The sequence below is a fragment of the Panthera leo genome, chromosome E1 (assembly GCF_018350215.1).
Source record: "Panthera leo isolate Ple1 chromosome E1, P.leo_Ple1_pat1.1, whole genome shotgun sequence".
Lineage (NCBI taxonomy): Eukaryota > Metazoa > Chordata > Mammalia > Carnivora > Felidae > Panthera > Panthera leo.
The window spans coordinates 39,941,983-39,965,711 of record NC_056692.1 but is presented as its reverse complement, the minus strand read 5'-3'; the positions used below and the strand labels follow the sequence as shown (position 1 = coordinate 39,965,711).

General features: G+C 53.6%; 2 protein-coding genes across 4 annotated transcripts; both read left to right on the top strand.

Annotated features, from left to right (window-relative positions):
• The first annotated feature begins 994 nt into the window (after window positions 1-994).
• On the top strand, window positions 995-5,884 carry KRT35 (keratin 35). 3 transcript variants are annotated; one of them, XM_042915006.1, is made up of 9 exons: window positions 995-1,111; window positions 1,585-1,720; window positions 1,943-2,365; window positions 3,219-3,301; window positions 3,497-3,653; window positions 3,788-3,949; window positions 4,262-4,387; window positions 4,813-5,033; window positions 5,322-5,884. In XM_042915006.1, exons 3-9 carry the CDS (start codon window positions 1,985-1,987, stop codon window positions 5,467-5,469), a joined length of 1,278 nt encoding a protein of 425 aa, XP_042770940.1. In that variant the 5' UTR covers window positions 995-1,111; window positions 1,585-1,720; window positions 1,943-1,984; the 3' UTR covers window positions 5,470-5,884. The 3 variants fall into 3 exon arrangements, with proteins under 3 accessions (XP_042770940.1, XP_042770937.1, XP_042770939.1); XM_042915003.1 differs by having other exon boundaries at window positions 1,585-2,365; XM_042915005.1 differs by having other exon boundaries at window positions 1,452-2,365.
• Window positions 5,885-11,005: 5,121 nt separating this feature from the next.
• Window positions 11,006-17,584, top strand: KRT32 (keratin 32). The gene is made up of 7 exons (XM_042915266.1): window positions 11,006-11,536; window positions 12,214-12,296; window positions 12,493-12,649; window positions 13,934-14,095; window positions 14,177-14,302; window positions 15,016-15,236; window positions 17,455-17,584. The coding sequence occupies exons 1-7, from the start codon at window positions 11,069-11,071 to the stop codon at window positions 17,582-17,584; spliced, it is 1,347 nt and encodes a 448-aa protein (XP_042771200.1). The 5' UTR covers window positions 11,006-11,068.
• Window positions 17,585-23,729: the final 6,145 nt, after the last annotated feature.

The window sequence follows — 23,729 nt, the reverse complement described above, 5'->3', positions numbered from 1 at the left end:
GCCAACTGGCCCTGGAACTGTGCTGGGCGGGTGCTGGTCACACCAGGCTCCTGGGTGTGGGAAGGGCATGGTGACTCACGAGAGTTCTATATCTGAGGGCCCCCAAACGCATGCACCTGGCCTATGGGATGGTGGCCTAGGTGCTCAGAGCCCATCTACACTCCCTAGTGACAGCTTCTTAGCGTTGTCAGTCTGAGCACAGCAAGACTCCACCCATCACAGCGGTTGGCGTTCCCGAGCACTTCCCGTGAGCAGGTGCTGTTTCTGCTTTTTAATCCTCAGAGCAGCCCTAGGAAGTAGGTGTTGTTATCTTCTGCCACTTTACAGAGGAGGAAACAGAGAGATGGGGAGAAATTCAAGCACACGGTTGGTACATGTTGGGACTGGGATTGGAACCCGCAGAGTTCACATGCTTCTGAGCTGCTTCTCCTGGGACACCAGAGGCTATTGGTCATCCCCTTGTGGAGCCCACAGTATTCGTTCTTTCTGTCCTTTGCAGAGCCCAGCTGTACCTGGCAGCCCGGGAGGGGTTCCCAGCAGAGGCGGAGGCAGGTGGTGTGGTGGAGAGGGCATCTTGGCTCTGACGGTCACTAGGTGGTGGCACTTTGGCAAGCTCTTATCATCCCTGGGTCTTGGGTTCCTCAGCTCTGAGGTGGGGATGACAAGCCTGGGCTCACAGGGCAACATGGGGGTGAAGCGAGACCATGTACCGGGAAGGCTGCTGGCGCTCAGCTCACGGCCGTTCTCCCGATGGGAAGGTGAAACGTGTCTCCAGAAGAGTCGGCAGGGCCCCGAACTGCAGGGCAGACTGGAAGGCAAATCCCACAGGGCTCCACTTGCCCTCTGGCTCGGCTCCCAGACCCTCTCCCAGGCCTCACTCGCTTGGCAGATGGGATGTTCTGGAAAAATACACTCCACCCCTAGTCAAGCTTTCTGGACATCAGTCCAGACAGCTCCTGCAGCAGAGATAAAACTCTGAAGATCCGACTGTGTCTTCTGATGAGGTCTGTGAATCATGTCTCCGTTCTCCCCCTCAGTCCCGAGGCAGCCAGCAAGAAAGGCTTCTCCACTTTTTGGCCGGGGTGTGGGAAGACATACCTTCCTACACATGGTAAGTGTGACCATGGACAGGCGCTCAGTAGGCTAACCTCTAGTTGTTTTGGCTGATGGTAGGGCTATACAACCAGCCATATTTCCTGGTGAGGGAAGGAGTGGGGGTCTCACCCCAAGGCTCTGCTCTGTCTGGGGTGACCAACTCTCCCATTTTGCAGGGGACTGAGGGGTTCTCAGAGATATGGGGCTTTTAGCACTAAATCGAGAACAGTCCTGAGGAAACTGGGATAGTTGGTCACCATTGCCACATTTCTGGGCCATTCTAGAGCCTTCTGTGTCTCCTTGGGCACGAGGTCTTTGTTTCCTGCAACAGCCGGGCTTGCTTTTCCAACACCCAGGGGCCAACCCAGAGGCCTCCTCTACTCCCTTGGGCCCATAAAAAGAGATAATGCTGGAGAAAGTCAAGATCGTGGCTGTGGGTTCCCACACCTCCTAAGGCAGAGGCTGATGAGGTCTGGGCTCGGATGACAGGCCCCTTTGAAGAACTGACAGATACTTGGTCTTCCCGGCAACACGGGGCGGAGGAGACATCTCATCGTGGCCACCAGTTCAACGGGGCTCCCGATTTACGAGGCCGGAAAACGTTCACGGGAAGCTAAATAACAGGGTAATGAGGGGTTCTTCTAGAAAGTGGTATTAACTTTAATGAGGAGAAAACCCTTTGTAAAGGCCAACGCCCACTGGGGCAGAGATATAAACGCGGGGTGAAGGGCTGCTTGTCCACACTGGGGGGGCGCCTGGCCTCGAAGACCGATCGCTCGTGTCTGGGAGGCTGAGGTCAATGGCTTCCAAGTGCCTGAAGGCCAGCTTCTCTTCGGGGTCTCTCAAGGGCCCGGGAGCGGCCGGCGGGGGCTCCGCTCGCGTGTCCGCGATGTACTCCAGTGGCTCCTGCAAGCTCCCCAGCCTCTCCCCCGGGGCCCGGAGCTTCTCTGCGTGCTCCGTGGGGCTGGGCCGGAGCGGCTGCAGGGCGGCCAGCTGCCTGCCCGCTCTCTGCCTCCCGTACGGAGCCTTGGCCACCAGCTCCAGCGTGGGCGGGGGCTGGTTCGGGGAAGGCGTCCTCGCCGGCAGCGAGAAGGAGACCATGCAGTCCCTGAACGACCGCCTGGCCAGCTACCTGGAGAAGGTGCGCCAGCTGGAGCGGGACAACGCCAGCCTGGAGAGCCGCATCCGGGAGTGGTGTGAGCAGCAGGTGCCCTACCTGTGCCCCGACTACCAGTCCTACTTCCGGACCATCGAGGAGCTCCAGAAGAAGGTGAGACGTCCAGAGTGGCTTTGGCTGCCCGGGAGTCTGCTGTCACCAGCACTGGACGGGGAAGCCAGAGCAGCTGTGGCGGTAGCCCTGCTCCCACGGGGTACTTGAGAGAGGTCGCAGGGCACGTTCACATCTGTGGCCTCATTTGCTCCTCCCCATCATCTGATGAGAGAGGTATCGTTAGCCCATTTTACAGAAGAGAACAACTGAAGCTGAGGCTGGTTAAGTGACTTATTCTGGGTGGTCCAGCTGGCAGTTGGTGGAGCCAGAGTTTGAACGCAGGCTCCGTGAACCGACGGACTGTGTAACCTTTGCTAGCATGGCCTACCTCTTTGAGTTTTAATTTCTTCTTCTTCTTCTTTTTTTTTTTTTTAAGGTGAGGGGCTTGGACTTGATTTGTTTGGTGCACATCAGGTTTTCTATAAAGAGCTCAGGGAAGAAAGGGCCCGTCAGATGTTTCTTTCTTGCCCAGCCCACATCCCTTGAAAGTCCCAGCTGCCTCTTGGGAGGGACCATTTGTGACCAAGGAATACACAGAGTACGCTGTTGTTCATGACCCACCCTGAGCCCCCAGTGGTCTGGAGACAGGAAGACAAGAGACAGCCACCATGCCAGTCTTTGCTGGAGCCTTTCCCCATCTGCCCCTGTCCAAGCCAGGTTACGGGTCTCAGAGGCTGTCGTGGCCTCCTTCTCTGACCCCCTCTGCGTGCCCGTAATAAGCATTCAAGGAGCCTCAGCTGCCGGGAGTCCCGGGATGGCTGACTCCCTCCGGAGGTGGCCCTTGGCAGCTTTGGGGAGCTCCAGCTGACAGAATGTCCTTCCTTGCCCTGATGTCACTTCTCTATTGCCCCAGACCCTGTGCACCAAGGCAGAGAACGCCAGGCTCGTGGTGCAGATCGACAATGCCAAGCTGGCCGCAGACGACTTCAGAACCAAGTGAGTGTTCTGCTGGCTCCTCGGCCGGGGGCTGGTAGAAATGGACACGGGTGAGGCCAGGACTCAGGGTTTTGGCCGCACTAAAGTCGCTGAGGCATTAAGATGGGACACACAGAACCAGGCCAGCCTGGGGTGGGATCTGACTTGGACATAAAAGGAGACGTAGCTTCAGGCACCCTGTTATGCGCCTGCCAGGTACGAGACGGAGCTGTCCATGCGGCAGCTGGTGGAGTCAGACATGAACGGCCTGCGCAGGATCCTGGACGATCTGACCCTGTGCAAGGCCGACCTGGAGGCCCAGGTGGAGTCCCTGAAGGAGGAGCTGCTGTGCCTCAAGAAGAACCACGAGGAGGTGAGCACAGGGGAGGAGGTGGGCAGGTGAGCGTGGGGAAGAAGGTGAACATCGGGAGCAGGTAGGCACAGGGGAGGAGGGTGAGCGAGGCAGCCAGCTGGGAAAGTTAGTGCTGACCCTGATCTGTGCCACAGGAAGTGAACTCACTTCGGTGCCAGCTTGGTGACCGGCTCAATGTCGAGGTGGACGCTGCCCCGCCTGTTGACCTGAACCGTGTCCTGGATGAGATGAGATGCCAGTATGAGACCCTGGTGGAGAATAACCGCCGTGATGCTGAAGAATGGTTCAACACCCAGGTACGTGCCTGGAAACAGTCAGTGCAATGGAGACACAAGGTGGGTCAAACAGAATTGACCTTGGGGCTCTGAACCAAGAAGCTGAGTCTGAGCCCCAGCTCTGTTTTGATCTCACTATGCACGTTGGGCAGGTTGCTGTCCTCTAAGCAATAATGTCCTCAGGGACGTTACTGAAATGGGGATGAAATGAAGGGGATGGACTGGTGTTCTGGAAGGTCCTTCTTGGCTCATGATTCTGTGTGGCCTCTGTAGACCTCTTCATGAAGCTGAGTCCCGACGTTCCTGACCAGGTCCTGTGTGTGTATGTTTCAGACGGAGGAGCTGAACCAGCAGGTGGTGTCCAGCGCGGAGCAGCTGCAGTCCTGCCAGGCGGAGATCATCGAGCTGAGACGCACGGTCAATGCCCTGGAGATCGAGCTGCAGGCCCAGCAGAGCATGGTGAGCCCGGGCCTTGAGCAAGGCTGCTGGGGGATCAAACCTGGCAGCACATGAGCCCCCGGGCTTCCATGCTCTGAACACACAGGCAGGCTCCAGGGGTTCAAGGTCTTAAGCATCAGGACTTTCTGTGTAGAGGGAATGAGGTCCCAGCCCCCATTCACAAATGTCCCAGAGGTAAAACACAGGAGACCTATAGCAACCGACATGTCCTGGCAGCAGCTCTTGTAGATTCATTCTGAGTAATTGTCAGTTACTCGGAGGTGTTGTTAATAGGGGAGCTACTCTCCAGATCAGGGGGGCTACGGGGGCTCATTGGCTATCTCAAATGAGATGCCCAGTGGTGGTGCATCTTGGCTCAAAGTGATTCCCTGCTCCTTCTCGGACCTCCCACCTTTGTCTTCCCTCCCCAATCCTTGTCCTCACAGAGAGATGCTTTGGAATCCACCCTGGCGGAGACCGAGGCGCGCTACAGCTCCCAGCTGGCCCAGATGCAGTGCCTGATCAGCAACGTGGAGGCCCAGTTGGCCGACATCCGGGCTGACCTGGAGAGGCAGAACCAGGAGTACCAGGTGCTGCTGGACGTGCGGGCCCGGCTGGAGGGCGAGATCAACACGTACCGGGGCCTGCTGGAGAGCGAGGACTGCAAGTGAGTGGCGCCGCAGGCTCCCCCGTCTTCCGAATGCGGTCTGCAAAATCTGGGGAGACGGCACGGTGCCTGGGAAGGGCCCGGTATTTGGAATCGGGAGCCCTGGGGCTTTAGTTCTGGTCTTATTACAAATTCATCACGTGACCCTGGCAAGTCCTTTTTCTCTCTGGGACTCTGTCTCCCCATTGATAAAACCGGGGGTAGGACTAGGTGATTTTTAAGGTGCTCTGAGTTACTGAAAACAGCGACTGGGAAATCATAGTAATCGGAACTTTTTCTTCCTCTTAGGCTGCCCTGTAACCCGTGTGCTCCTGACCATTCGCCTTCCAAGGCCTGCCTCCCCTGTCTTCCTGAGGCCTCCTGTGGTCCGGGCGCTGTCCGCACAACCTGCAGCCCCCGCCCCATCTGTGTGCCCTGCCCGGGGGGCCGGTTCTGAGAGTGACTGGCCATTGTCTCCAGGGCTTAGGCTTGGCCTCTTTTCAACCCTAACCCTAAAGCCCAATCCCCTCTCTCTGTGCGGAGCCCAGGGCCCTGGGGCCTGGCCCTGAGCGGTCTCACTGCAAGTCCATGCCTCAAAGTCTCTCAAAGCCTGTCATTAAGGCTGGTCACCCCCGAAAGCCTCAACTCATCATTTCAATGGGTGCCAGCCAGGCTCTCTGTTCTCAGGCTGCCTCCTGGGTCAGGTTTTCCTTCTGGGCGCTCTTTAGTGGGTTCTGAAATGCAATAGAGGGCTTGTGTGGGCAGAATAATAAAGTGCATTTGCTTTGGCTCTCGACGCCTGACTGGCACCACGTTGGTATCGTTGTTTTGTGTCTCTGCTGGGTGAAGAGGGCTGACCCCTGGGCTGACAAATAGGGCTGTTTGACCATGTATGACCCTGGGGATGACAGGGTCCCTGTGATCCTGTTTGGGGTGGATAAGGGTGTACAGTGGGGTTTCTTGCTCAGCTGCTCCGCTTTCCTGATGAAGAAGACGCTTCTCCAAGTTTCTGATGTGGTGACCCGTGTTACCAGCCCCTTCCCACTACCCTTTTTAGTCTATTCAGGAGACTACATCCCAGAGGAGGGAGGATAAAGCCGAGGCCAGTGCGGTGTGAAGCATCTTAGGCTGCTTTTCATTTCATGTCTGGGGTTCTCATAAGAGCAGCAACATGTAAATCCCACACCCAGGGGACTTTCGTTTCTTTCTTCCGCTGCAGAACTTTCCCACAGCCCCCCGGTCCAGCAAGCACCCTAAAAACCCACACCCCATCAAAAGCAGGAGATGGGAGAGTGAGCCCGCCTTTGTGACTTCCACCCACGATTTAGAGATTCTTGTCCATAAGAGGCTCATCATGTGCTGTGTGCCTTTGGAACCTGTTACCACACGCAGCACCTTTGGGCCTCAGAGCATTTCCGCGTGGCAGTGGGCGCTCCCAGCATCTTGGCCCAAAGGCTCTCATTTATGTCCAGTCCAGGTAAATACCAAGCTCTGTGGATCCCAATGGGAAATGGAGACGAAGGTAAAACTTTCTCAGGCAGAAAGGAAGGCCGGTTTCTCCAGATAGCCCTGTGCTATTCATAAGATGCCAAGAGCACCACTATGAAATGTTAGCGATGTTTAGAGAGTTGTAATAGCACGGGAGGTGGAGAACTGATCGGGGAAAGATGCTGACAAAGGTGGGCTTGAGACCCCCACCTCTTAAGAGGGCCTGGTATAATTCACCCTTATTCTACTTTAGAGTTATCCCCTCTTTTTTTTTTAATTTTTTAAAAAATATTTGTTTCAGAGAGAGAGAGAGAGAGAGAGCAGGGGAGGGGCAGAGAGAGAGGGAGACACAGAATCTGAAGCAGGCTCCAGGCTCTGAGCTGTCAGCACAAAGCCCGATGTGGGGCCTGAACTCACAAACTGTGAAATCATGGCCTGAGCTGAAGTCAGATGCTCAACCGACTGAGCCACCCAGGTGCCCCTAGAGTTGCCCCTTTCTAACCCCCTGTAAAGGAGGGCCCGGGGCTTTGGTTTCTCCCAGCCCCCTGACTCCTGGAATCCTGACCACCCCCATGTTGGCCTTCTTGGAACACCTTGGCTGCTTTTGTTGAGGCTCAGCCCCCCGAAGAGGCTGATGGTCTCGCGATCATTCAGTTTATTCAACACGTCTTTACTGGGTGCCTCCCTGGGCTGGACAGTGTGTCAGGTGCCAGGAGCAGGACTGACCCTCGTCAGAGGGAGGCCTTGGGATGGGAAAGCAAGGGCACCCACTCCATGCCTTAGTGGCAGGACGAGGCCGACGAAGGGGCCTTGGCGTTAGTGTGATGAAATTGGGCTCTGAACGTGGAGTCAGACTGACCTGGGGTTCATATCCCGACCCCGCCACTTACCGCCAGTGGGAGCTTTGGCACGGGGCAGCCCCTTGCCGAGCCTCAGTTTCCTCATCAGTAAAACAGAGGCCATGACACTTACTGTACTATAAGGTCCATCCCGCTTTGCCGAGCCTTTGCTGGGCCTTGGAAAACGGCTCGTGTTGTTGACTGTCTATGCTAGCTGGAGGCCTGGATCGCTGTGAGGGTGGGCGTCTACATTCTCCCTGCCCGGAGTTTCATTTCTGAGCTTTTGTTCCAAGCAGCAACGCCTAGCAGCCGAGGTGGAGAGGCAGGTCCATGACTTATTATTTTTTCTGACTCGGAAGAAAGTCAGGCGTAGGGGAGCCACAGTTAGCAAGCAATGCGTGGGCGCCGTCTCGAGCGCACAGGCTCCAGGTAACTCCGTTTACCATCAGCCACACGTCCTCTTTAGGACATTACTTGTGGTACAAACCCCTTCCAAACCCATCAGAATTCCCCTCCCCAGATGGAGAGAACCAGATCCTGTGTAGCCTTGCCACTTACTATTATTTATTTATTCCTATTATTAGTTACTTCAACTTTGAATATAATGCTGATTCCATTAGGTCAGAGATTCTCAACCTTGGCCGCACATTGCAATGACCTGGGGGGCATATGGGATGTGTGGTCTGACCCCCAGCAATCCTGACTTAGTTGGACTGGGATATGGCCTGGTGTTGGGATATTAGAAAGCTCCCCGAGTGATTCCGGGGTGCAGCCAGGATTGAGGGCTCCTCCATTAGCGGGAGGGCCTTTTGGCAAGGCAGTTGGGAGCTCAGGGCAGCTCTGACGTCACCCTGAGGGCTAGCGGATTCCTGAACTGTACTTTTTGACTAGTCCTCAGCTCCGGCTTTACTCTCTCCTTTAATTTCAAACACCCGCACTGAAGTTTAAATTTCAGTTCCCATAGTTTTAATTTCAAAGAGTTATGTTTTTGTTGCTCTCTCTTCCTCTTCCATAACACTGTCTCAAGACTGCCATTTTTATCCCTGAGGTTATTAAAAAACAGACACACACGTACGTATGTATTAATAGATTGTCTTAAATTCTGCCTTGCTTCAGTCTCCCCCAGTTTCCTCTTCAGCAATTTGTTTGTTGGCTTGTTTTGTTTTGTCTCTCTTTGCGATGCTGGAAACTTCTCTCAAACGTCTGGTGATCCTTCCGCTTATATTTGAAGACATGACACTAAAAAGCTGATGGAAAGTGCTGTGTGTATGGGCGGGTTGGCAAACTGGCTTTTTTTTTTTTAAGTTTATGTATTTATTTTGAGAGAGAGAGGCAGAGAAAGAGAGAGAGAGAGAGAGAGGCAGAGGGAGACAGAGGGAGAGAATCCCAAGCAGGCTCCACACAGTCAGAGGAGAGCCCAATGTGGGGTTCGAACCCATGAACCGTGAGATCATGACCGAAACTGAGTCAGATGTCCAATCGACTGAGCCACCCAGGCGCCCCCAAACTGGCTTGTTGGATGGTAGAACTACCTAAATTCAGCTTTTATAATCTTTTGTCTGGAATCATTCTGGTTTTTCAAAGAACGGAGACAGTCTTGGGCCAGACCCCTGCATGCATCCCACCTACCTTTATTTATTTATTTTTTTAATGTTTATTTATTTTTGAGAGAGAGCGAGCGAGAGTGTGAGCAGTGGAGGGGCAGAGACAGAGGGAGAGCTCTGTCAGCGCAGAGCCCGACGCGGGGCTCGATCTAACAAACAGTGAGATCGTGACCTGAGCCGAAATCAAGAGTCAGACGCTTAACTGACTAAGCCACCCAGATGCCCCCAGGAATTGCATTTCTAACATGTTCCTGAGTGATGCTGATGCTGCTGGTCTGGAGGCCACATTTCGAGAGCCACTGCTATACTTTATTACAATAATAATTTTTCACAGTTTTTTTTTTTGGATGAGGATTAAATGGGCAAATTAAAGCCCAGCACCCAGCACAGTGCCTGGTACTTGCATAGATTCAATAAATGCTAGTTATGATTTTGAAGACTGGTCCAATGCGCCTCATTCCATTTGGCTGGTATCGCCATCATACCTCCTCCCATCTGATGCTACTGTCTTCTCTAAATAGCTCATCCAGACAAAGGACCTGGAATTGATGGTTGGTGCAGGAATTCTAACTGAGAGATGATTTAGTCTAACCCTTTCGATATGCATGAGGAAATGGAAACCCAGAGAGGTAAAGCAATTTTCCCAAGGTCACACAGCAAATTAGAAGGTTAGCATCTCTATCTTTTTTTTTTTTTAAACTCAAGAATTCTTCCTTTTATTTGAAGACCTTTTAAAACCGAATTGTCAGCCTTGTTTCTTGCTTTCCTCCCATAGACCGAAGCCGTTCTTGCCTATTTACCGGTGCGTATTGCAGCCAGATCACTGGCTCTATGTAGCATTCTCGATCTTGACTTCTCTCAAGCAACAGATTTCAGGGAACAGGGCTGAGTGGCATTTTCCCTTCCCTACCCTTTCGCCAATACTTCTAGAAATATATGAAAGAAAAAGACAAGCACTCACACCCCAGTGTTATATTGAGAGGATTAATGAATAAAAAGTGGCCATGTAACACCCATAGATTAAACGTGAAGTGTCAGCCCACGGGTGTCGCAGGCAGGACAGGAAACCACTGGTCCTGCCTGTCGCTTTCTTAAGGAATACCCGAGGCTTCTATAATTGGAGACGCCTGCTCCAGTCCCCTGGCTTAGCTCATACCAGGGCTGCAGGGTGCCACTTCTCCAGGGAGCTGATTCACACTGCCTCCCATCTCTGAGGTCCCGGCGGGGAGCCCTGCGCTGTAGAAAGCAAAAGTAGAGCCTGTTCCAGCCTGTCCACCCCTGTCCTTTTAACAGTCATGAACTCTCGACATCTCTGTCTATGGGGGCGGTGATTCACGAAGGGAGGATCCAGAGATGGTCAAGATAGAGCGTCTGCCCCACCGGGATGATCACGACACTTTCCCGAGAGCGGGATCCCCACGTCTCTCTTTCTTAGTAGCATCCAGCTGCAAAGATGCCCCTGATTCTTAGGCTTTCTGTCTGGGTCTCGAGTTCTGTCTGGATCTCTCCTCCCTGAGATCACTTCTCCCCCTAGGTAGGGCAGTGATGCAGGTTTAGAAGGCTCTGAGGTTCTGTTTCCCAGCTCCTTCGATTTATAGCACTGCCAGTATCGGTGAAGCTTCTGGCACCCACACATTTCCTCCTTAAGGGGCAGGCCTCTTCCCACAGGGAATGCTCTCATTAAAAGGAAGAGCTACCCCACGGAACTGCGGCCCTTTCTCAGGGCCCGAGCGGGCGGGGGCGCAGCGGGCATTGGCGGCACAGGGCCAGGTGCTGTGGTGTCCGGGTGGCCCCGCCCGGGTAATGAGGGCCCAAGCCCAAAGCTGATCCTTTGAAGATGTGTCCTGAAGCTCTCCCCTGGTGATCAATGACAGGAGCCCAGAGTCCTGCTTTAGCCAAATGACTAGCTTAGCCTCTTTTACAAGGAAAGGAACTCCTTATTGGAAACCAAATTATAAATTAATTAGCGGCTTCCTCTGGGGCTGTGTATAAACATCCACACCACCCCATGGTGACTTTCTAGCGTGAGCCCCCTCATTCCAGGGGTATAAAAAGGCCCGAGCAGGATGGGGTCTGTGGACACTGACAATCCAGGTAGCTGTAGCTGCGAAGGGGCCTCCCTGACATGGTATCCAACTGCTCACCAGCTTCCATCAAGAGCTGCCCGCGGCCCCCCTCTGTCTGCTCCAGCAGCATGAGCTGCCGGCCCGAGCTGTGCCTGGGTTACGTCTGCCAGCCCGTGACATACGTGCCTTCTGTCTGCACTCCCACCACCTACCGGCCAGCCAGCTGCCTCTCCAAGACCTACCTATCCAGCTCCTGCTGGCCCAGCAGCTGCCGGCCAGCCAGTGCTATCGCCAGTTCCGTGGGCACCTGCAGCTGGTACTGTGAAGGGACCTTCAATGGCAACGAGAAGGAGACCATGCAGTTCCTGAACGACCGCCTGGCCAGCTACCTGGAGAAGGTGCGCCAGCTGGAGCGGGAGAACGCGGAGCTGGAGACCAAGATCCAAGAGGCCTGCCAGTCTCAAGTGCCCACCCTGTGTCCTGACTACCAGTCTTATTTCAGGACCATCGAGGAGCTCCAGCAGAAGGTGAGGGCAAGCGGTGAACGGACTCACCGGGAAGGCAACCGGAAGGCCTGGAGCTCCAGATTTGAATCTCATTAGCTTATTAAGCCTCATTCAGGGGAAAGAGACTTCCCCAGGGCATAGGATTGTCTCACAGTTTGAGGGTTCAGCTAGAGTCCTTAACATGGAAAGAGGTCTGGGATCTAGACTCAGTTCTACCATGTTGTGGCTTTGGGAGGGGGGCCTTCCCTTCCCTAGGCCCCAGTGTCCTCATCGGTAAACTGGTTGCAGTAATGGTTCGCACCTAAGGGGTCTGTCCAGAGGATTCCATGAGTTGATGCACGTGAAGTGTTTAACACAGCCTCTGGCACACGGTGAGTTTTTAGTCAATGTTAGCGCTTGTTAAGGATCTGCCTGTCCCACGAAGGACTTCGGACTTAACGACGTTGTTTCCTTCCACATTGTTCACTGCGACCAAAGTGGGGCGTTTGGATTTATGAAGAACCTAGGTGCTTCAAATATAAATCCTAGTAGTTCTCCAAGGACCAGCAGTTCACCAAATATTCCCCAGAGTCCCAGAGAAGAGGGGCTCCTGAAGGGATGGTCACCAGGCTGCTGAGTCCCTTCAGCTGCCAGCTTTTCCTCCGGGCTCTTTTTCCTTCTTATTCTGAACGCACCCCCTCTTGTGCCTTGGCCCCCAGGTTCTGTGCACCAAGGCAGAGAACGCCAGGATGGTCGTGCACATTGATAACGCCAAGCTGGCCGCCGATGACTTTAGGACCAAGTGAGTCTGGCCCGGGGATGGTGGGGTACCTCCCCCTCCCCCCCACCTCCCCCTCCCCCCCCCACCTCCCCGCACATCTTTGGGGGCAGCTCTCCGTGAGTTTCAGGGAGGGTTGGAAAAGTGCCAGTAGCTGTGGGTCTTCCCTGAGTGCTGTATTCAGTTTCAGCCCTCGGCTGCTGACCCTGTCCCTGTGCAGGTACGAGACGGAACTGGCCATGCGGCAGCTGGTGGAGGCCGACACCAACGGCCTGCGCAGGATCCTGGACGAGCTGACCCTGTGCAAGGCCGACCTGGAGGCCCAGGTGGAGTCCCTGAAGGAGGAGCTGCTGTGCCTCAAGAAGAACCACGAGGAGGTGAGCCCTAAAATCAAGCTGACGTGGCCCCGGGAAGCGGAATGGGAAGCACGTGAGGTTTTGGGTTGGATAGACTTGGGTTGAAATTCCCAGGCTTGCTGTGTGTTGTTTCTGTGACTTGCCCAACTCACTGAATCTTTCTGAGCCTCCTCACCTGTAAAACGGAGCAGCGCTATGACACGGGGCTACTGCAAGCATTCCATGAGGTCATGGGTGTGAAACACCCGTCACTTGGTCCCTGCTCAGAAATGCAAGCAACCTTCTCTTCTGCATTTCCTGGTCTTGTGTGACTGCCAGATGCTTGTGTTTTTCTCATGAGAATCACTTTCTGGGGGCAGAGTGGTGCCTGAGGCCCAGAGGGGGTTGTGTTCCAGAACTCACATGGAATGGCCTGTCCCTCTCCGGAAGGCTCGGCTGCTGGGGCTCTTCCAAGGGAGAGTCAACTGCAGTGGTTTTCTTTCTTCTTACCCCATTCTGTCCTTCTTTGCTCCTGTTTGCATATAACATACTTAATCCAAAATCTATCGGTCGACACTTTATTTTCTGACTTTCCTCCTCATCTCCGGCACGTCCGCGGAGGGAGATCGCTCCCTCCCGGGCACCTGTGTGCTGCATAGACCACCGGACCTCTGGTGCCGCGCCCCCCACCCTCCACCTTCTCTGCGTTGACTCTCAACCTCTTGAGTGGGGATTTGAAAGAGCAAGTGCCTCTGAAACCTGGCTGGGTTTCCTTAGGCTTAAATGCAAAGTAACAATCAGTCACCATGTACTCACTGGGTGCCCTAAGGTACCTGACTCATCCTACTTAAATCAGAGAACTGGGAACGGCACCAAGAGGCCACTAATGAGGCATTATCGCACACTCGGGAAGCCTCTGAGACAACTTTCTCTCTTTGGCAGCCAAGCCTGGGGAGGCGTCTGCTCTCACTCAGGCCTTGAACCAAGTGAAGCCAGGCTCCTGCTGTCCTCCCTCCCAGACGAACGCAGGCTGGGAGGGTGGCTGGGAATACGGGGGCATGGGTTTCCCATTCTGGCCCGAGGAGATCAGACAAACCCTGGCATTGCTCTTGGCTTCTGCCAAAGTGACAGGAAGTGTGATGGAGCGCTGCCGCCACCATGGGAACATCCGGTCGGAGCTGGAAGACCACAGAGCTTCCGCAGAGTGGACGGCAAGCCTCAAAGGGCCCCTGTAACATAGACATCCTAGCATCTTTCGTCCCACCATTTTGTGTCTCCCTGGGGTGGTGAGTGGGACCACGTGACCTCACACTCGTGCCTTTTCAGGAAGTCAGTGCCCTCCGGTGCCAGCTGGGGGACCGCCTTAATATCGAGGTCGACGCTGCACCGCCTGTGGACCTGAACAGGATGCTGGAGGAGATGCGGTGTCAGTATGAGACTGTGGTGGAGACCAACCTCAGGGACGTGGAGGAATGGTTCAACATGCAGGTGGGCCTCTCGCAGGTGGGCCGGCCTCCCTGGGGTCCCTGAGAAGGCTCTCCTGCCCTTCTCCTGTCTCCCCCTTTGCAGATGGAGGAGCTCAATCAGCAGGTGGCCACGAGCTCCGAGCAGCTTCAGAGCTACCAGTCGGACATCATCGATCTGAGACGAACGGTCAACACGCTGGAGATCGAGCTGCAGGCCCAGCACAGCCTGGTGGGTGCTGCTGGGTGGTCTCTGGATCCCAGGCGGCAAATGCGCTTAGGTGCCGGCATCCAGGCGGGGGGAGGGGGCCCCGATTCAGCCACCACGGACGTTTGCCCAGCTGACCTCTCCTAGGCTGAGGTTGCTCCCAAGACCCATCCCAGAGATCAAAGGGGCTTGTCTCAACCCTGACATGGGTTAGCTGGACACTGTCAAACACAACTCCCCAGGAAGGCGTGTTCTCTGCTTGGTCTGAACCTTCTAAACCCAGGCTTCCTACTGGAGTTTTAAAAACTCCCCATGCTTAGTTCCTCTCTGGATGAGTGAAATCAGAGTCTCTTGGAGGTGGGGGCCGGGCACAAGGACCTTTTAAAGGCACTCATGTGACTTCAAAGCACAGCCAGGGCTGAAGGCCACAGATCTTGACGATGCTGTCGGGGAGGAGCCTGGGGAACCTCAGATCCAAAGTCTGAAGCCAGACCGAGGCTGAAGAAGGAATAAGGGGTTTAGGGTCACGGGGACCTGGGTTCACATCCCAGTCTGTTACCTGCCAGCTGCTTAAGCTTGAACAAGTCATTCAACCTTCCTGGGCCTCAGTTTCCACCGTGACTTAGGTAGGGAGGGGTCATTCCCAAGCCCAAAGAGAGACCTGGCTTTTCTTGGTTCTTTCTGAACCAGGAGGATAGGTATGCTCCTCAGCTACTGTGTCTTTCCTTTTGCCGTAGAGGGACTCTCTCGAAAACACCCTGGCGGAGACCGAGGCGCGCTACAGCTCCCAGCTGGCCCAGATGCAGTGCCTGATCAGCAACGTGGAGGCCCAGTTGGCCGACATCCGGGCTGACCTGGAGAGGCAGAACCAGGAGTACCAGGTGCTGCTGGACGTGCGGGCCCGGCTGGAGGGCGAGATCAACACGTACCGGGGCCTGCTGGAGAGCGAGGACTGCAAGTGAGTGGGCCCAGCTGAGGCTGTACACATGGGTGCAAACATGGGTTTGGAGAAGGCTATAGGAGGCTATAGGAGAAGGCTATAGGGGCTTACCCAGGAGATAGAGCCCTGTCGTGATTAAGAAGCAGTTAGGAAGCTGGTATGATCCAAAGAAAGTCAGGCAGGTGTTCATGCTATCATCCCAAACCTGGCCCACTGGAGGCCACTGCGCTCCTTCCCAAGTCAGCAAACTCCTTCCAAGGGCTTCCCATGTACCTGGTGCCATTAGGGATGTGGAGACAGATGACGACGAGGCATCTGCTCTCAGGTTGTTTCTGTCTGGTTAGGGAGACGGGCAACTGGAGTTCATACTTGGGGGAAAGATTTTTCTGCACTTGAGAGGACCAATAGGTGGCTTAACGTGATTGGGCTGTGGCGGGAAGGAAGGAAGACACAAGAGGTCAGTGGGGCCCGTTCATGGGGAACCATAAAGGCCATGCTGGGGAAGGAGGACTTTATTTAATAGGCAGTGGGATGTCCTCATTTTTGTTTTGTTTTGTTTTGTTTGGAGGAGGAAATGATAGAGTTTGCTTAACGGCCTATCTCTCCAGTGAGATGGTAATCATCTAGAACTCAGAGATCATAGAAACTATTTTTATCTCCTTCACCTGGCATGTAGTAGATGCTTAGTAAATGTTTCCTGAGTGAGTCAGTGAAAGCTCAAAGCTGTTCTTCAGGAAGACGGCACAGGTGGTTGCAGGAAGTAGAGGGAAGAGGGTCCAGGCAGGGAAACTGTCCAGGAGGTCCTGGCCATGTGAGCAGTGGGGAGAGTCGGAATCCGGGTGGGGCAGGCACTCAGCAAGGCCTGGCAGTCACCTGGGCACAGGACACCTCGGGCCCGTGGACACCCGCTGGGCTGATTACTGTTGTAGACGGTTTCTTTTTTTTGTTTGTTTTTGTTTAAAAAAATTTGTTTAAACATTTTATCTTATGTTTTGAGAAACAGAGAGAGACAGAGCATGAGCAGGGGAGAGGCAGAGAGAGAGGGAGACACAGGATTGGAAGCAGGCTCCAGGCTCTGACCTGTCAGCACAGAGCCCGACGTGGGGCTTGAACCCATGAAGTGTGAGATCATGACCTGAGCTGAAGTCGGATGCTCATCTGACTGAGCCACCCAGGCGCTCCCTGTAGGCGGTTTCTTAGTCCACGTTCAGCTTTGCTTGTCTTTCATTCAGTTTCATCCTCTGGGGCAAGGGTTGCAAAATCAAATGCTTTTCAAGGAACAGGGTGCTGATGCACATGTGTGACGTGGGTCACAGTGGGACTCTGGGGAACCAGAGAGCGATGTCCACTCCGGTGAGGGTGCCACCCCCGAGGAGGACCGTTTCTACCGTGTGAGAGGCACATCCAGTATGGTTGGATCTTCTGATTGCTCACGAGAAACTGGGAATCTAGATGTCTTTCAAATGTTAAATTCTTAATTTTTTTTTTTAATTTTTAAATATTTTCAACAAATGAAAAAAGAATATGGTGCTGGCCACACAAAACATATTTCAGGCTGGATGTGGTCCCTGGTCTCCCTGTCCAGTTTCTGGGCTGTTTGGTTCCCATCTACTGTCCAGGCTGTGGTTTCTGGTTTTGAGCCCACACCTGTCGGTCTCTGAGATCATCCTTTCTCCTTTTGCCATGTCTTCCTTCTGTTTTAATTACTGAGTTCACCTTATCCAACACATTCTTATTAAGTGCCTGCTCCAGGCCAGGTATGCAGAATGTGCATGCATACACGGTTGCTGACCTCACTGTTTAATGGGGAGACAGACCGTAACAGGACAATCACACATCACTCTGGGAGGGGGCACACGGTACCGTTGGGGGATTTGACACAGAGAGATCATGGAGGGCTTCAAGGAGGTTGTGACAGTTGAGTTAAAGGAAGCTGCTCTCCATCCTGGCCCGAATGGGAGCCACCGAACGTTTTAGGCAGGGAGTGGCATACTTATATTTGTGTCTGTGGAAGATCACTCTGGCCACGAAGCTGACAGTGGTTAGGAGGGGCCAGGGTGGGGCTGGGGAGGCCAGTTAAGGGTTACACAGGCAAAGATGACGGAGGTGGGATTAGGGAAGCCGAGTGGAGAAGGTGAGCAGCGGGTGAGTTTGCGAGGCACCTGGGGGCAGAGCCACGCACTCGTTGCTGCCTTGGGCTTTTCTCTAATCCTGCCCCCTGTGCCTGTCTCCGCAGGTTGCCCTGTAACCCGTGCTCCACTCCCTCCTGTCCCCCTTGTGCACCTTCCCCCAGCGTGCCCCGCACCATCTGTGTGCCCCGCACCGTCTGTGTGCCTTGCGTGCCCTGTCCTCAGGTCCGCTACTGAAAGTCCCTCAGGGTCGGTGGATCCTGGACAGACCGGAGCTGGGAGGCTGGAGCCTCCTCAGGTGGAGTCTGACCCCCATTCAGTGGTCAGCAAGGAAGCCCTCCAGCTGGGAGGTGGGCTGTGTGCTACACGCTCGGATCTGCAGGGGGCGCCCCGGGCCCCCACGTCTTGGAAAACTGCCTCTCACTTCCACAGCCAGACTATTCTCTTGGCTGATGTTTCTGGTTGTCTGTGCTGCCTCAAGGGCACGTGCTCTTAGTAAACTGGCGAATAAAGCCTCATCCAGTGGCCCTGCAAACGCATCTTTCTCTATTTGTCGCCTTTGCTGCTGTATCCACCAGCCAGTTCTACTCAGTTGGGCTCAAGAGGAAAGTGGCCAAATTCTATACTTATTTTTGGGCCCCGTCTGTTTCCACGGAAGCTTGGGAGGCATCCGCTAGAAAGGCCCGCATGCCATAAGCCAGTTAAAGCCAGGCAATCAGTCCAGAGCCAAGTCATAAAGGAATAAAGAGAAGAGGGAGATAATTATGCCTGAAACCTAGGCCAAACTACTGTAATTGAGAAGAATACTGTTATGACCCCACCTCCCCACCTCATTACAGCTGTTACAATGGGATCATTCATTCATTCATTCAAAACGTCTTCACTAATGGCCTACTTACATGTAGATACCCCCAGGGTCATCCCCCAGATACTTCCTTAGTGCCCCATTTAAACATTGCAACAACTTGTGAAAAAAGGTACCATTATTTCTCCCCTTTGCAAATGAGGAAGCTGAGAGCCAGAGAGGTTAAGAAACTTGCCCAAAGGTCATCCAACTAGTATGTAGTGGACCCAGGACTCAGTATAGGCTGTTAGGCCCCAGGGATAAATCAAGCAATTCGTATTCTGAGTCCTCGTATTTGCAAACTACAGCTCTATGCAGGGAGGGGCTACCAAAAAAAAAAATGCAAGTGATCCCCACTGTCCGGAAGCCTATGATTGGCGACGGAGCTGGGGCCAGTGTAAATAATAATAACCATGACTACCGCTTCCTGAGCACATCTATGGTGCACGCATAGACCGGCCTATGCGGCTTGCACAACCACCGTGTAAGGTAGGCCTCATGTCCGTTTTAGAAATGGAAAACCGAGGAGTGCAGAATGGGTTAGTCAGTTGCCCAAAGTTACATGCAAGGACCAAGATTCGGACCCAGGTCCAGCTGTGTGCCCTGAAGCACTTACTCGAAGCACTCCACTACATGGCAAATTGCCACCTAGAAAGAGCACATGCTAACAAAGGCTGGGACAAAGTACTAGCCTGGGGAGAGCAGGGAAGGCTTCCTGCAGCTGGTGGCATTTGAGATGGGCCTGAATGTCTACTGAGCAAAAAAGAGGTAGAGCCGCGTGGGGCCTGCGTGGAAGCCAAGGTCTTGCTGGCTGGAGCAGCGGGTCCCTGTGGAAGGTTGGTGGGAATAAATCTCATGTGGTAGGAAGGTGTCAGACCACGGGGAGGCCCCAGGTATCTCTGATGGAGCCTGGACTCCATCCGGAAAGCTGTGGGAGGGCTGCTGTAGGTTCTGAGCCCAAGGATGGCATGGCTGGAGTGGCCTTTTAGAAAGTTTCACCGAGGAGTGTAAAAAAGATGGCTGAGGGGCAGGGACAGAGCTGATAACTAGTATGTGGAAGAAGCTAATGGGGCCTCAGCTCAGGCTGTGACAGTGGGAAGGAAAAAATCAGGGCTAAATCTGAGAGGCTCAGCAGAGGACCTGACTTGGCAAGACTGGCCATGGCAGATTAAGAGGAAAGGGCCAGAAACAGGAACCTTGTACACCTTTCTGAACCTCAACCTCTAAACACACTGTTCTTCCTTAATGAGCTGAGGTGATGTTTCTATTAAAGATCTGCCCTCTGGACTTGCCAAGAAATGATGAGAAGTGAATTGGCTCTTGGAGCCGCCTGGGGCTCTCGGGACAGGATCCGGCATGCAGGCTTGGCAGGCGAGGCTGTGAGCCTGATGGGAGACACAAACACACTGCTTAGCCAGCTGTGGTTCCTGAGTGGGGAGGTGAGGGTAGCATTTCGGTGATCTGGAATGCCGAGAGAGAGGAGCTTCTGGCCATGTGGATATTCTCATAACTGAGTGCAAACTGGCAATCCCTCTTAATTTCAGTCCCCATGCGGGGCGCCTGGGTGGCTTGGTCGGTTAAGCGTCCGACTTCAGCTCAGGTCATGATCTCACGGTCCGTGGGTTCAAGCTCCGCGTCGGGCTCTGTGCTGACAGCTCAGAGCCTGGAGCCTGTTTCAGATTCTGTGTCTCCCTCTCTCTCTGACCCTCCCCCATTCATGCTCTGTCTCTCTCTGTCTCAAAAATAAATAAACGTTAAAAAAAAAAAATTTCAGTCCCCAGGCAAATTTGTCTAGAATGTGCTTAGCTTGATAAACACAATAGACTGAACAGAACCAGATCTATGGTTCTAAAATCCTAGGCCTCTTCTGTCTTGTCCGGTATGGTAGCCACAGACTACATGTGGCTATTGAATTTTTAATGAAATAAAATTGAAAAATTCAGTTCAATACACTAGCCACATTTCAAGTGCTCCGTACCTACATGTGGTTAGGGGTACTATACTAGAGTGCAGATGTAGAATATTTCTGTTATTCCAGAAAGTTCTATTCAACAACACTATCCTAAGCTATCAGAATCATAAGGAGCCTTCCAGATGATGTCGCCCAGCCTCTCCCATTTATGGATGGGGAGTCTAAGGCCCAGAGGGCTGGAAAGATGCACTCACCAACCAACAGGTGGGAATCAAAGTAAGTGCTCTCACGCCAAGCCTAGCGGGTCTCCCTGATGTTTTCTCCAAGCACGAAAGTTTATTATTATTTCAGGCTAATAAATACTTTTCCTTTTGCCTTCTTTCCTGTCCCTAAGAACAGAGATATTTTCTCTGAGATGCTGAAACTCCTTCCCAGGACTGTAGTTCCCAATTAAAAAAATATCTGGAAACCACCAAATTCAGAATCTCCTTATCCTTGGAGACTTTGGCTCAATAAGAGGACGGACTCAGGCTGTGGCCAGGGGCAATGACACAGGGGTTGTAGGCCAGGAGTCCAGGTCCCCTGGGCCCTTTGGGGACTTGTGCAGGCTCCTTTTCCCTCAGAGCATACTGTCCGATCCAACCTGGTTCCTCTTTCCACCTTGTGTGTCATCTGACTTGCCAGGACCTGTCTGACAACCCAAATGCCTATTAAAGCTTTTTATAGGATACCAAGCCCCAAGGCTCAGGCGCAGTTAGCGCTACCCCCTCTGCTGGCCGTGGATGGTCACCATCCTCTGTGTTGGGATGATGCTTCCAAGCTAGAGAGGTTGACAGCTATCCTCCCTCCTGGTCCATCTCCACTTTGTGAGGGATGCAGAAGCCACGGATGTAGACGCTGGGGAATATTTCTGCCCACCAGCACCAGGACCGCCTGGAAAGTGGACCTCGTGTTACACATATGGGGATCCTCAGAGGAAGTCTGTCCTCATATCAAAGCGTTTGGATTTCATTAACTCCACTTTACAGGAAAACTTAGGACCACGGTAAAGTAATAAAACCTCTGTCGTATTTGATGTTTGGGAGAAACTCCCACAGGTAGCAGGATCCTCCCTGAGTGGGGACTGGAAAAGAAAGAGGACATGTGTTTCAAAGATGAGACTTTCCCTGAGGCATTAAGGAGACTGGTGCGCAGCCTTGGGTCTGTCTCTCACTGTGCAAGGGCAAGGCCTCCTCCTGGGCGTGGGAGTGAGGGCCCACGGGGCAGAGCTGGGTTCGGGGAAGCTTGGCCAGAGGGTGACGGCTTCCAGAGAGAAAGGCCCAGCAGTCAGACACAGTGACTGGCAGAGTCACCAGGACAGCTCGTGGACTGAATGACACTGATTGGCACCCTCCCTATAATATTGGGAAGACTTCTCCAGCATGATCAAAAAAAGGATATGCTGAGCGGTAACTGGGAAGATCATTAACAATAAAACAATTCTCGTCTGGTGTTTCATAAATTTTAGCACATGAGTGTGATGATCTCAGTTTTGCTAAATAGAAATGTCCTAAGATCGTTTGCATTCTATCCTTTTGAACAACTGGTCGAGGCAAATTTATTTCCAAATAGTCCCTGCCCCTTAGCCCTAAGTAACCAAATACCCGGATGAGCCTCTTGCCATAATGGAAACCATCAGTGACTCCGGCTTCAAAAAACATCTCCTGGAATCCTAGTTCCGCCACCACACGCGGTGTGATTTCTGCGGGTCCCCTAACCTCTGTAAACTGCAAGCTCCTCCCCTTTGGAAAGGGGGGTAATTCTACCTCCTTCACCGCGTTACTGGCACAGAATGCATCTGAACTATCGTGATATCCGGCATAGTATAAGTGCTCAATTAATGCCAATTAAAGAAAATCTGCTTTGGCTGGCACACAAGTCCCCCCACTTCCCCGTTCTGACTTCCCCCCAGTGACTTCGGCAGCTGAGTTACTTTCTGGAGCCTTTGGACACCTAAGTTTCAGAAAGAACAGAAGTAGCAGCAGTAACGAGGCCACCACACCAACCACCCCCCCACCCACCCCTACCCGGGCAGCTTTTGCTTTGCTCTGAGGTTAAAGAGCATCTGGACGGACTGCTGGTCTCGGTCTAAATGTCTTGGGGCAGGGGACGGTGCAGTGCCCACTTCTGGAGTCCACCTGGGCAATGCCCTTCCCCTGCCCCAGCGCTTTGGCTCCAGGGCAGGCTAAGGGTCTCCCCACGTGCTGTGAGGGGTCCAATTCTCAGGCCTCATTCGTTGTGTCGTGTAGAGTGGGGTTAGCGAGCTGCAGCTCACAGGTCACACCCAGCTGCTGTCTGTTTTGGTGAATACACTTTCACCGGGACACAGCCACACTGTCTGCGTCTGCCCCGCGCTGCAAGTTTAGCGCAAACAGCCTGTATGGCCTGCGAAGCACAAAATGTTTACCGCTTGGCCTTTTAACAGGACAGGTTTGGTGTAGAGGGAGAGAACGTGCTGGAGTCAGGAGCGCCAGGCCTCAGTCCGGACCCTGTGGCTGACTTGCTCTGGGTCCCCGGGGAGCGCACAGCCCCTCTGGTCTCTGGTTGGGGCAGGAAGGGGTCGAAGCCACTCTAATTTTCCTTTAGTTCCAACACGTCGGCACCCCTCCGTTCTACTGCCCCGTCTCTCTGGGCGCCGGCGCTGAGACCAGAGGCCCCCGCGCTCACCGAGCTCTACCTCTTCCAGGTGACTGTTGCATCTTCAAGGCCGTGCCCCTCCAGGGAGACGCCAGATGGTCGCTCGGGGAACAGAACTCAGCTTCTCCAAAGAGATGACATGAAACCTCCCTTTTAGCAACAGAGGGCACTGGCAAGGAGCGCATTTAGCCCTCTCTGATTTGAGGGTGGGGAGCTACTCATGGGGCCGGCCACTGCCTAAGGGCGGTTTCGCAGGACAGGCCTGGGTCCGGTTACCACTGGAACCGGCGGTGATCCAGCTACTGATGGGCAGCGCGGAGGCCCAGCTGGCCGAGGAGCAGCCGAACCGGCAGTATCGGGTGCTGCTGGACGTCAAGGCCAGGCTGGAGGGCGAGATCACCACGTGCTGGAACCTTCTGGAGAGCAAGGACTGCGGGTACGTGTGAGGCTGAGGAGGGCCAGTGTTTGTAGCATCTCCAGGACGCTGATGCGTGTCTTGTGACCATCCTACATCACACACCTGCCCAGAGCTCTTGAGTTCCTTCCTTCTCGGCCACAGGTGCCCCCCTGTCCCAGCAGACACTTGGGGTTCTGTTTCCTCAGGGTGCCCAACTGCTCTCATGCCTGGCCCTTAATTTTGGTTCTTTCCTTTTAGCCGGTGGCCTTGGGCCATGAGCAGGGTGAGGGAGAAGGAGGAATATCTGTGGTCAGAACGTTTCTGATGCTCTGGGCACTTTGTCTTCCTTCACTGAATCCATGCAACATGATAAAGCCTACCTTAAATTTTTCTTTCTTTTCTTTCTTTCTTCTTTCTTTTTCTTTCTTTCTTTCTTTCTTTCTTTCTTTCTTTCTTTCTTTCTTTCTTTCTTTCTTTCAGATATGCCACTTTGATTCCATGTCTCCCCCCCTCTCTGTCCCTCCCCTGCTCATGCTCTGTCTCTCTCTGTCTC

Coding starts and splice junctions, on each gene's coding strand:
- KRT35 (XM_042915003.1), top strand. CDS start 1,895: ATGGCTTCCAAGTGCCTGAAGGCCAGCTTCTCTTCGGGGTCTCTCAAG. Junction 2,366..3,218: donor TCGAGGAGCTCCAGAAGAAG/GTGAGACGTCCA, acceptor CTATTGCCCCAG/ACCCTGTGCACCAAGGCAGA. Junction 3,302..3,496: donor GCAGACGACTTCAGAACCAA/GTGAGTGTTCTG, acceptor TGCGCCTGCCAG/GTACGAGACGGAGCTGTCCA.
- KRT32 (XM_042915266.1), top strand. CDS start 11,069: ATGGTATCCAACTGCTCACCAGCTTCCATCAAGAGCTGCCCGCGGCCC. Junction 11,537..12,213: donor TCGAGGAGCTCCAGCAGAAG/GTGAGGGCAAGC, acceptor CTTGGCCCCCAG/GTTCTGTGCACCAAGGCAGA. Junction 14,096..14,176: donor AGGAATGGTTCAACATGCAG/GTGGGCCTCTCG, acceptor CCCCCTTTGCAG/ATGGAGGAGCTCAATCAGCA.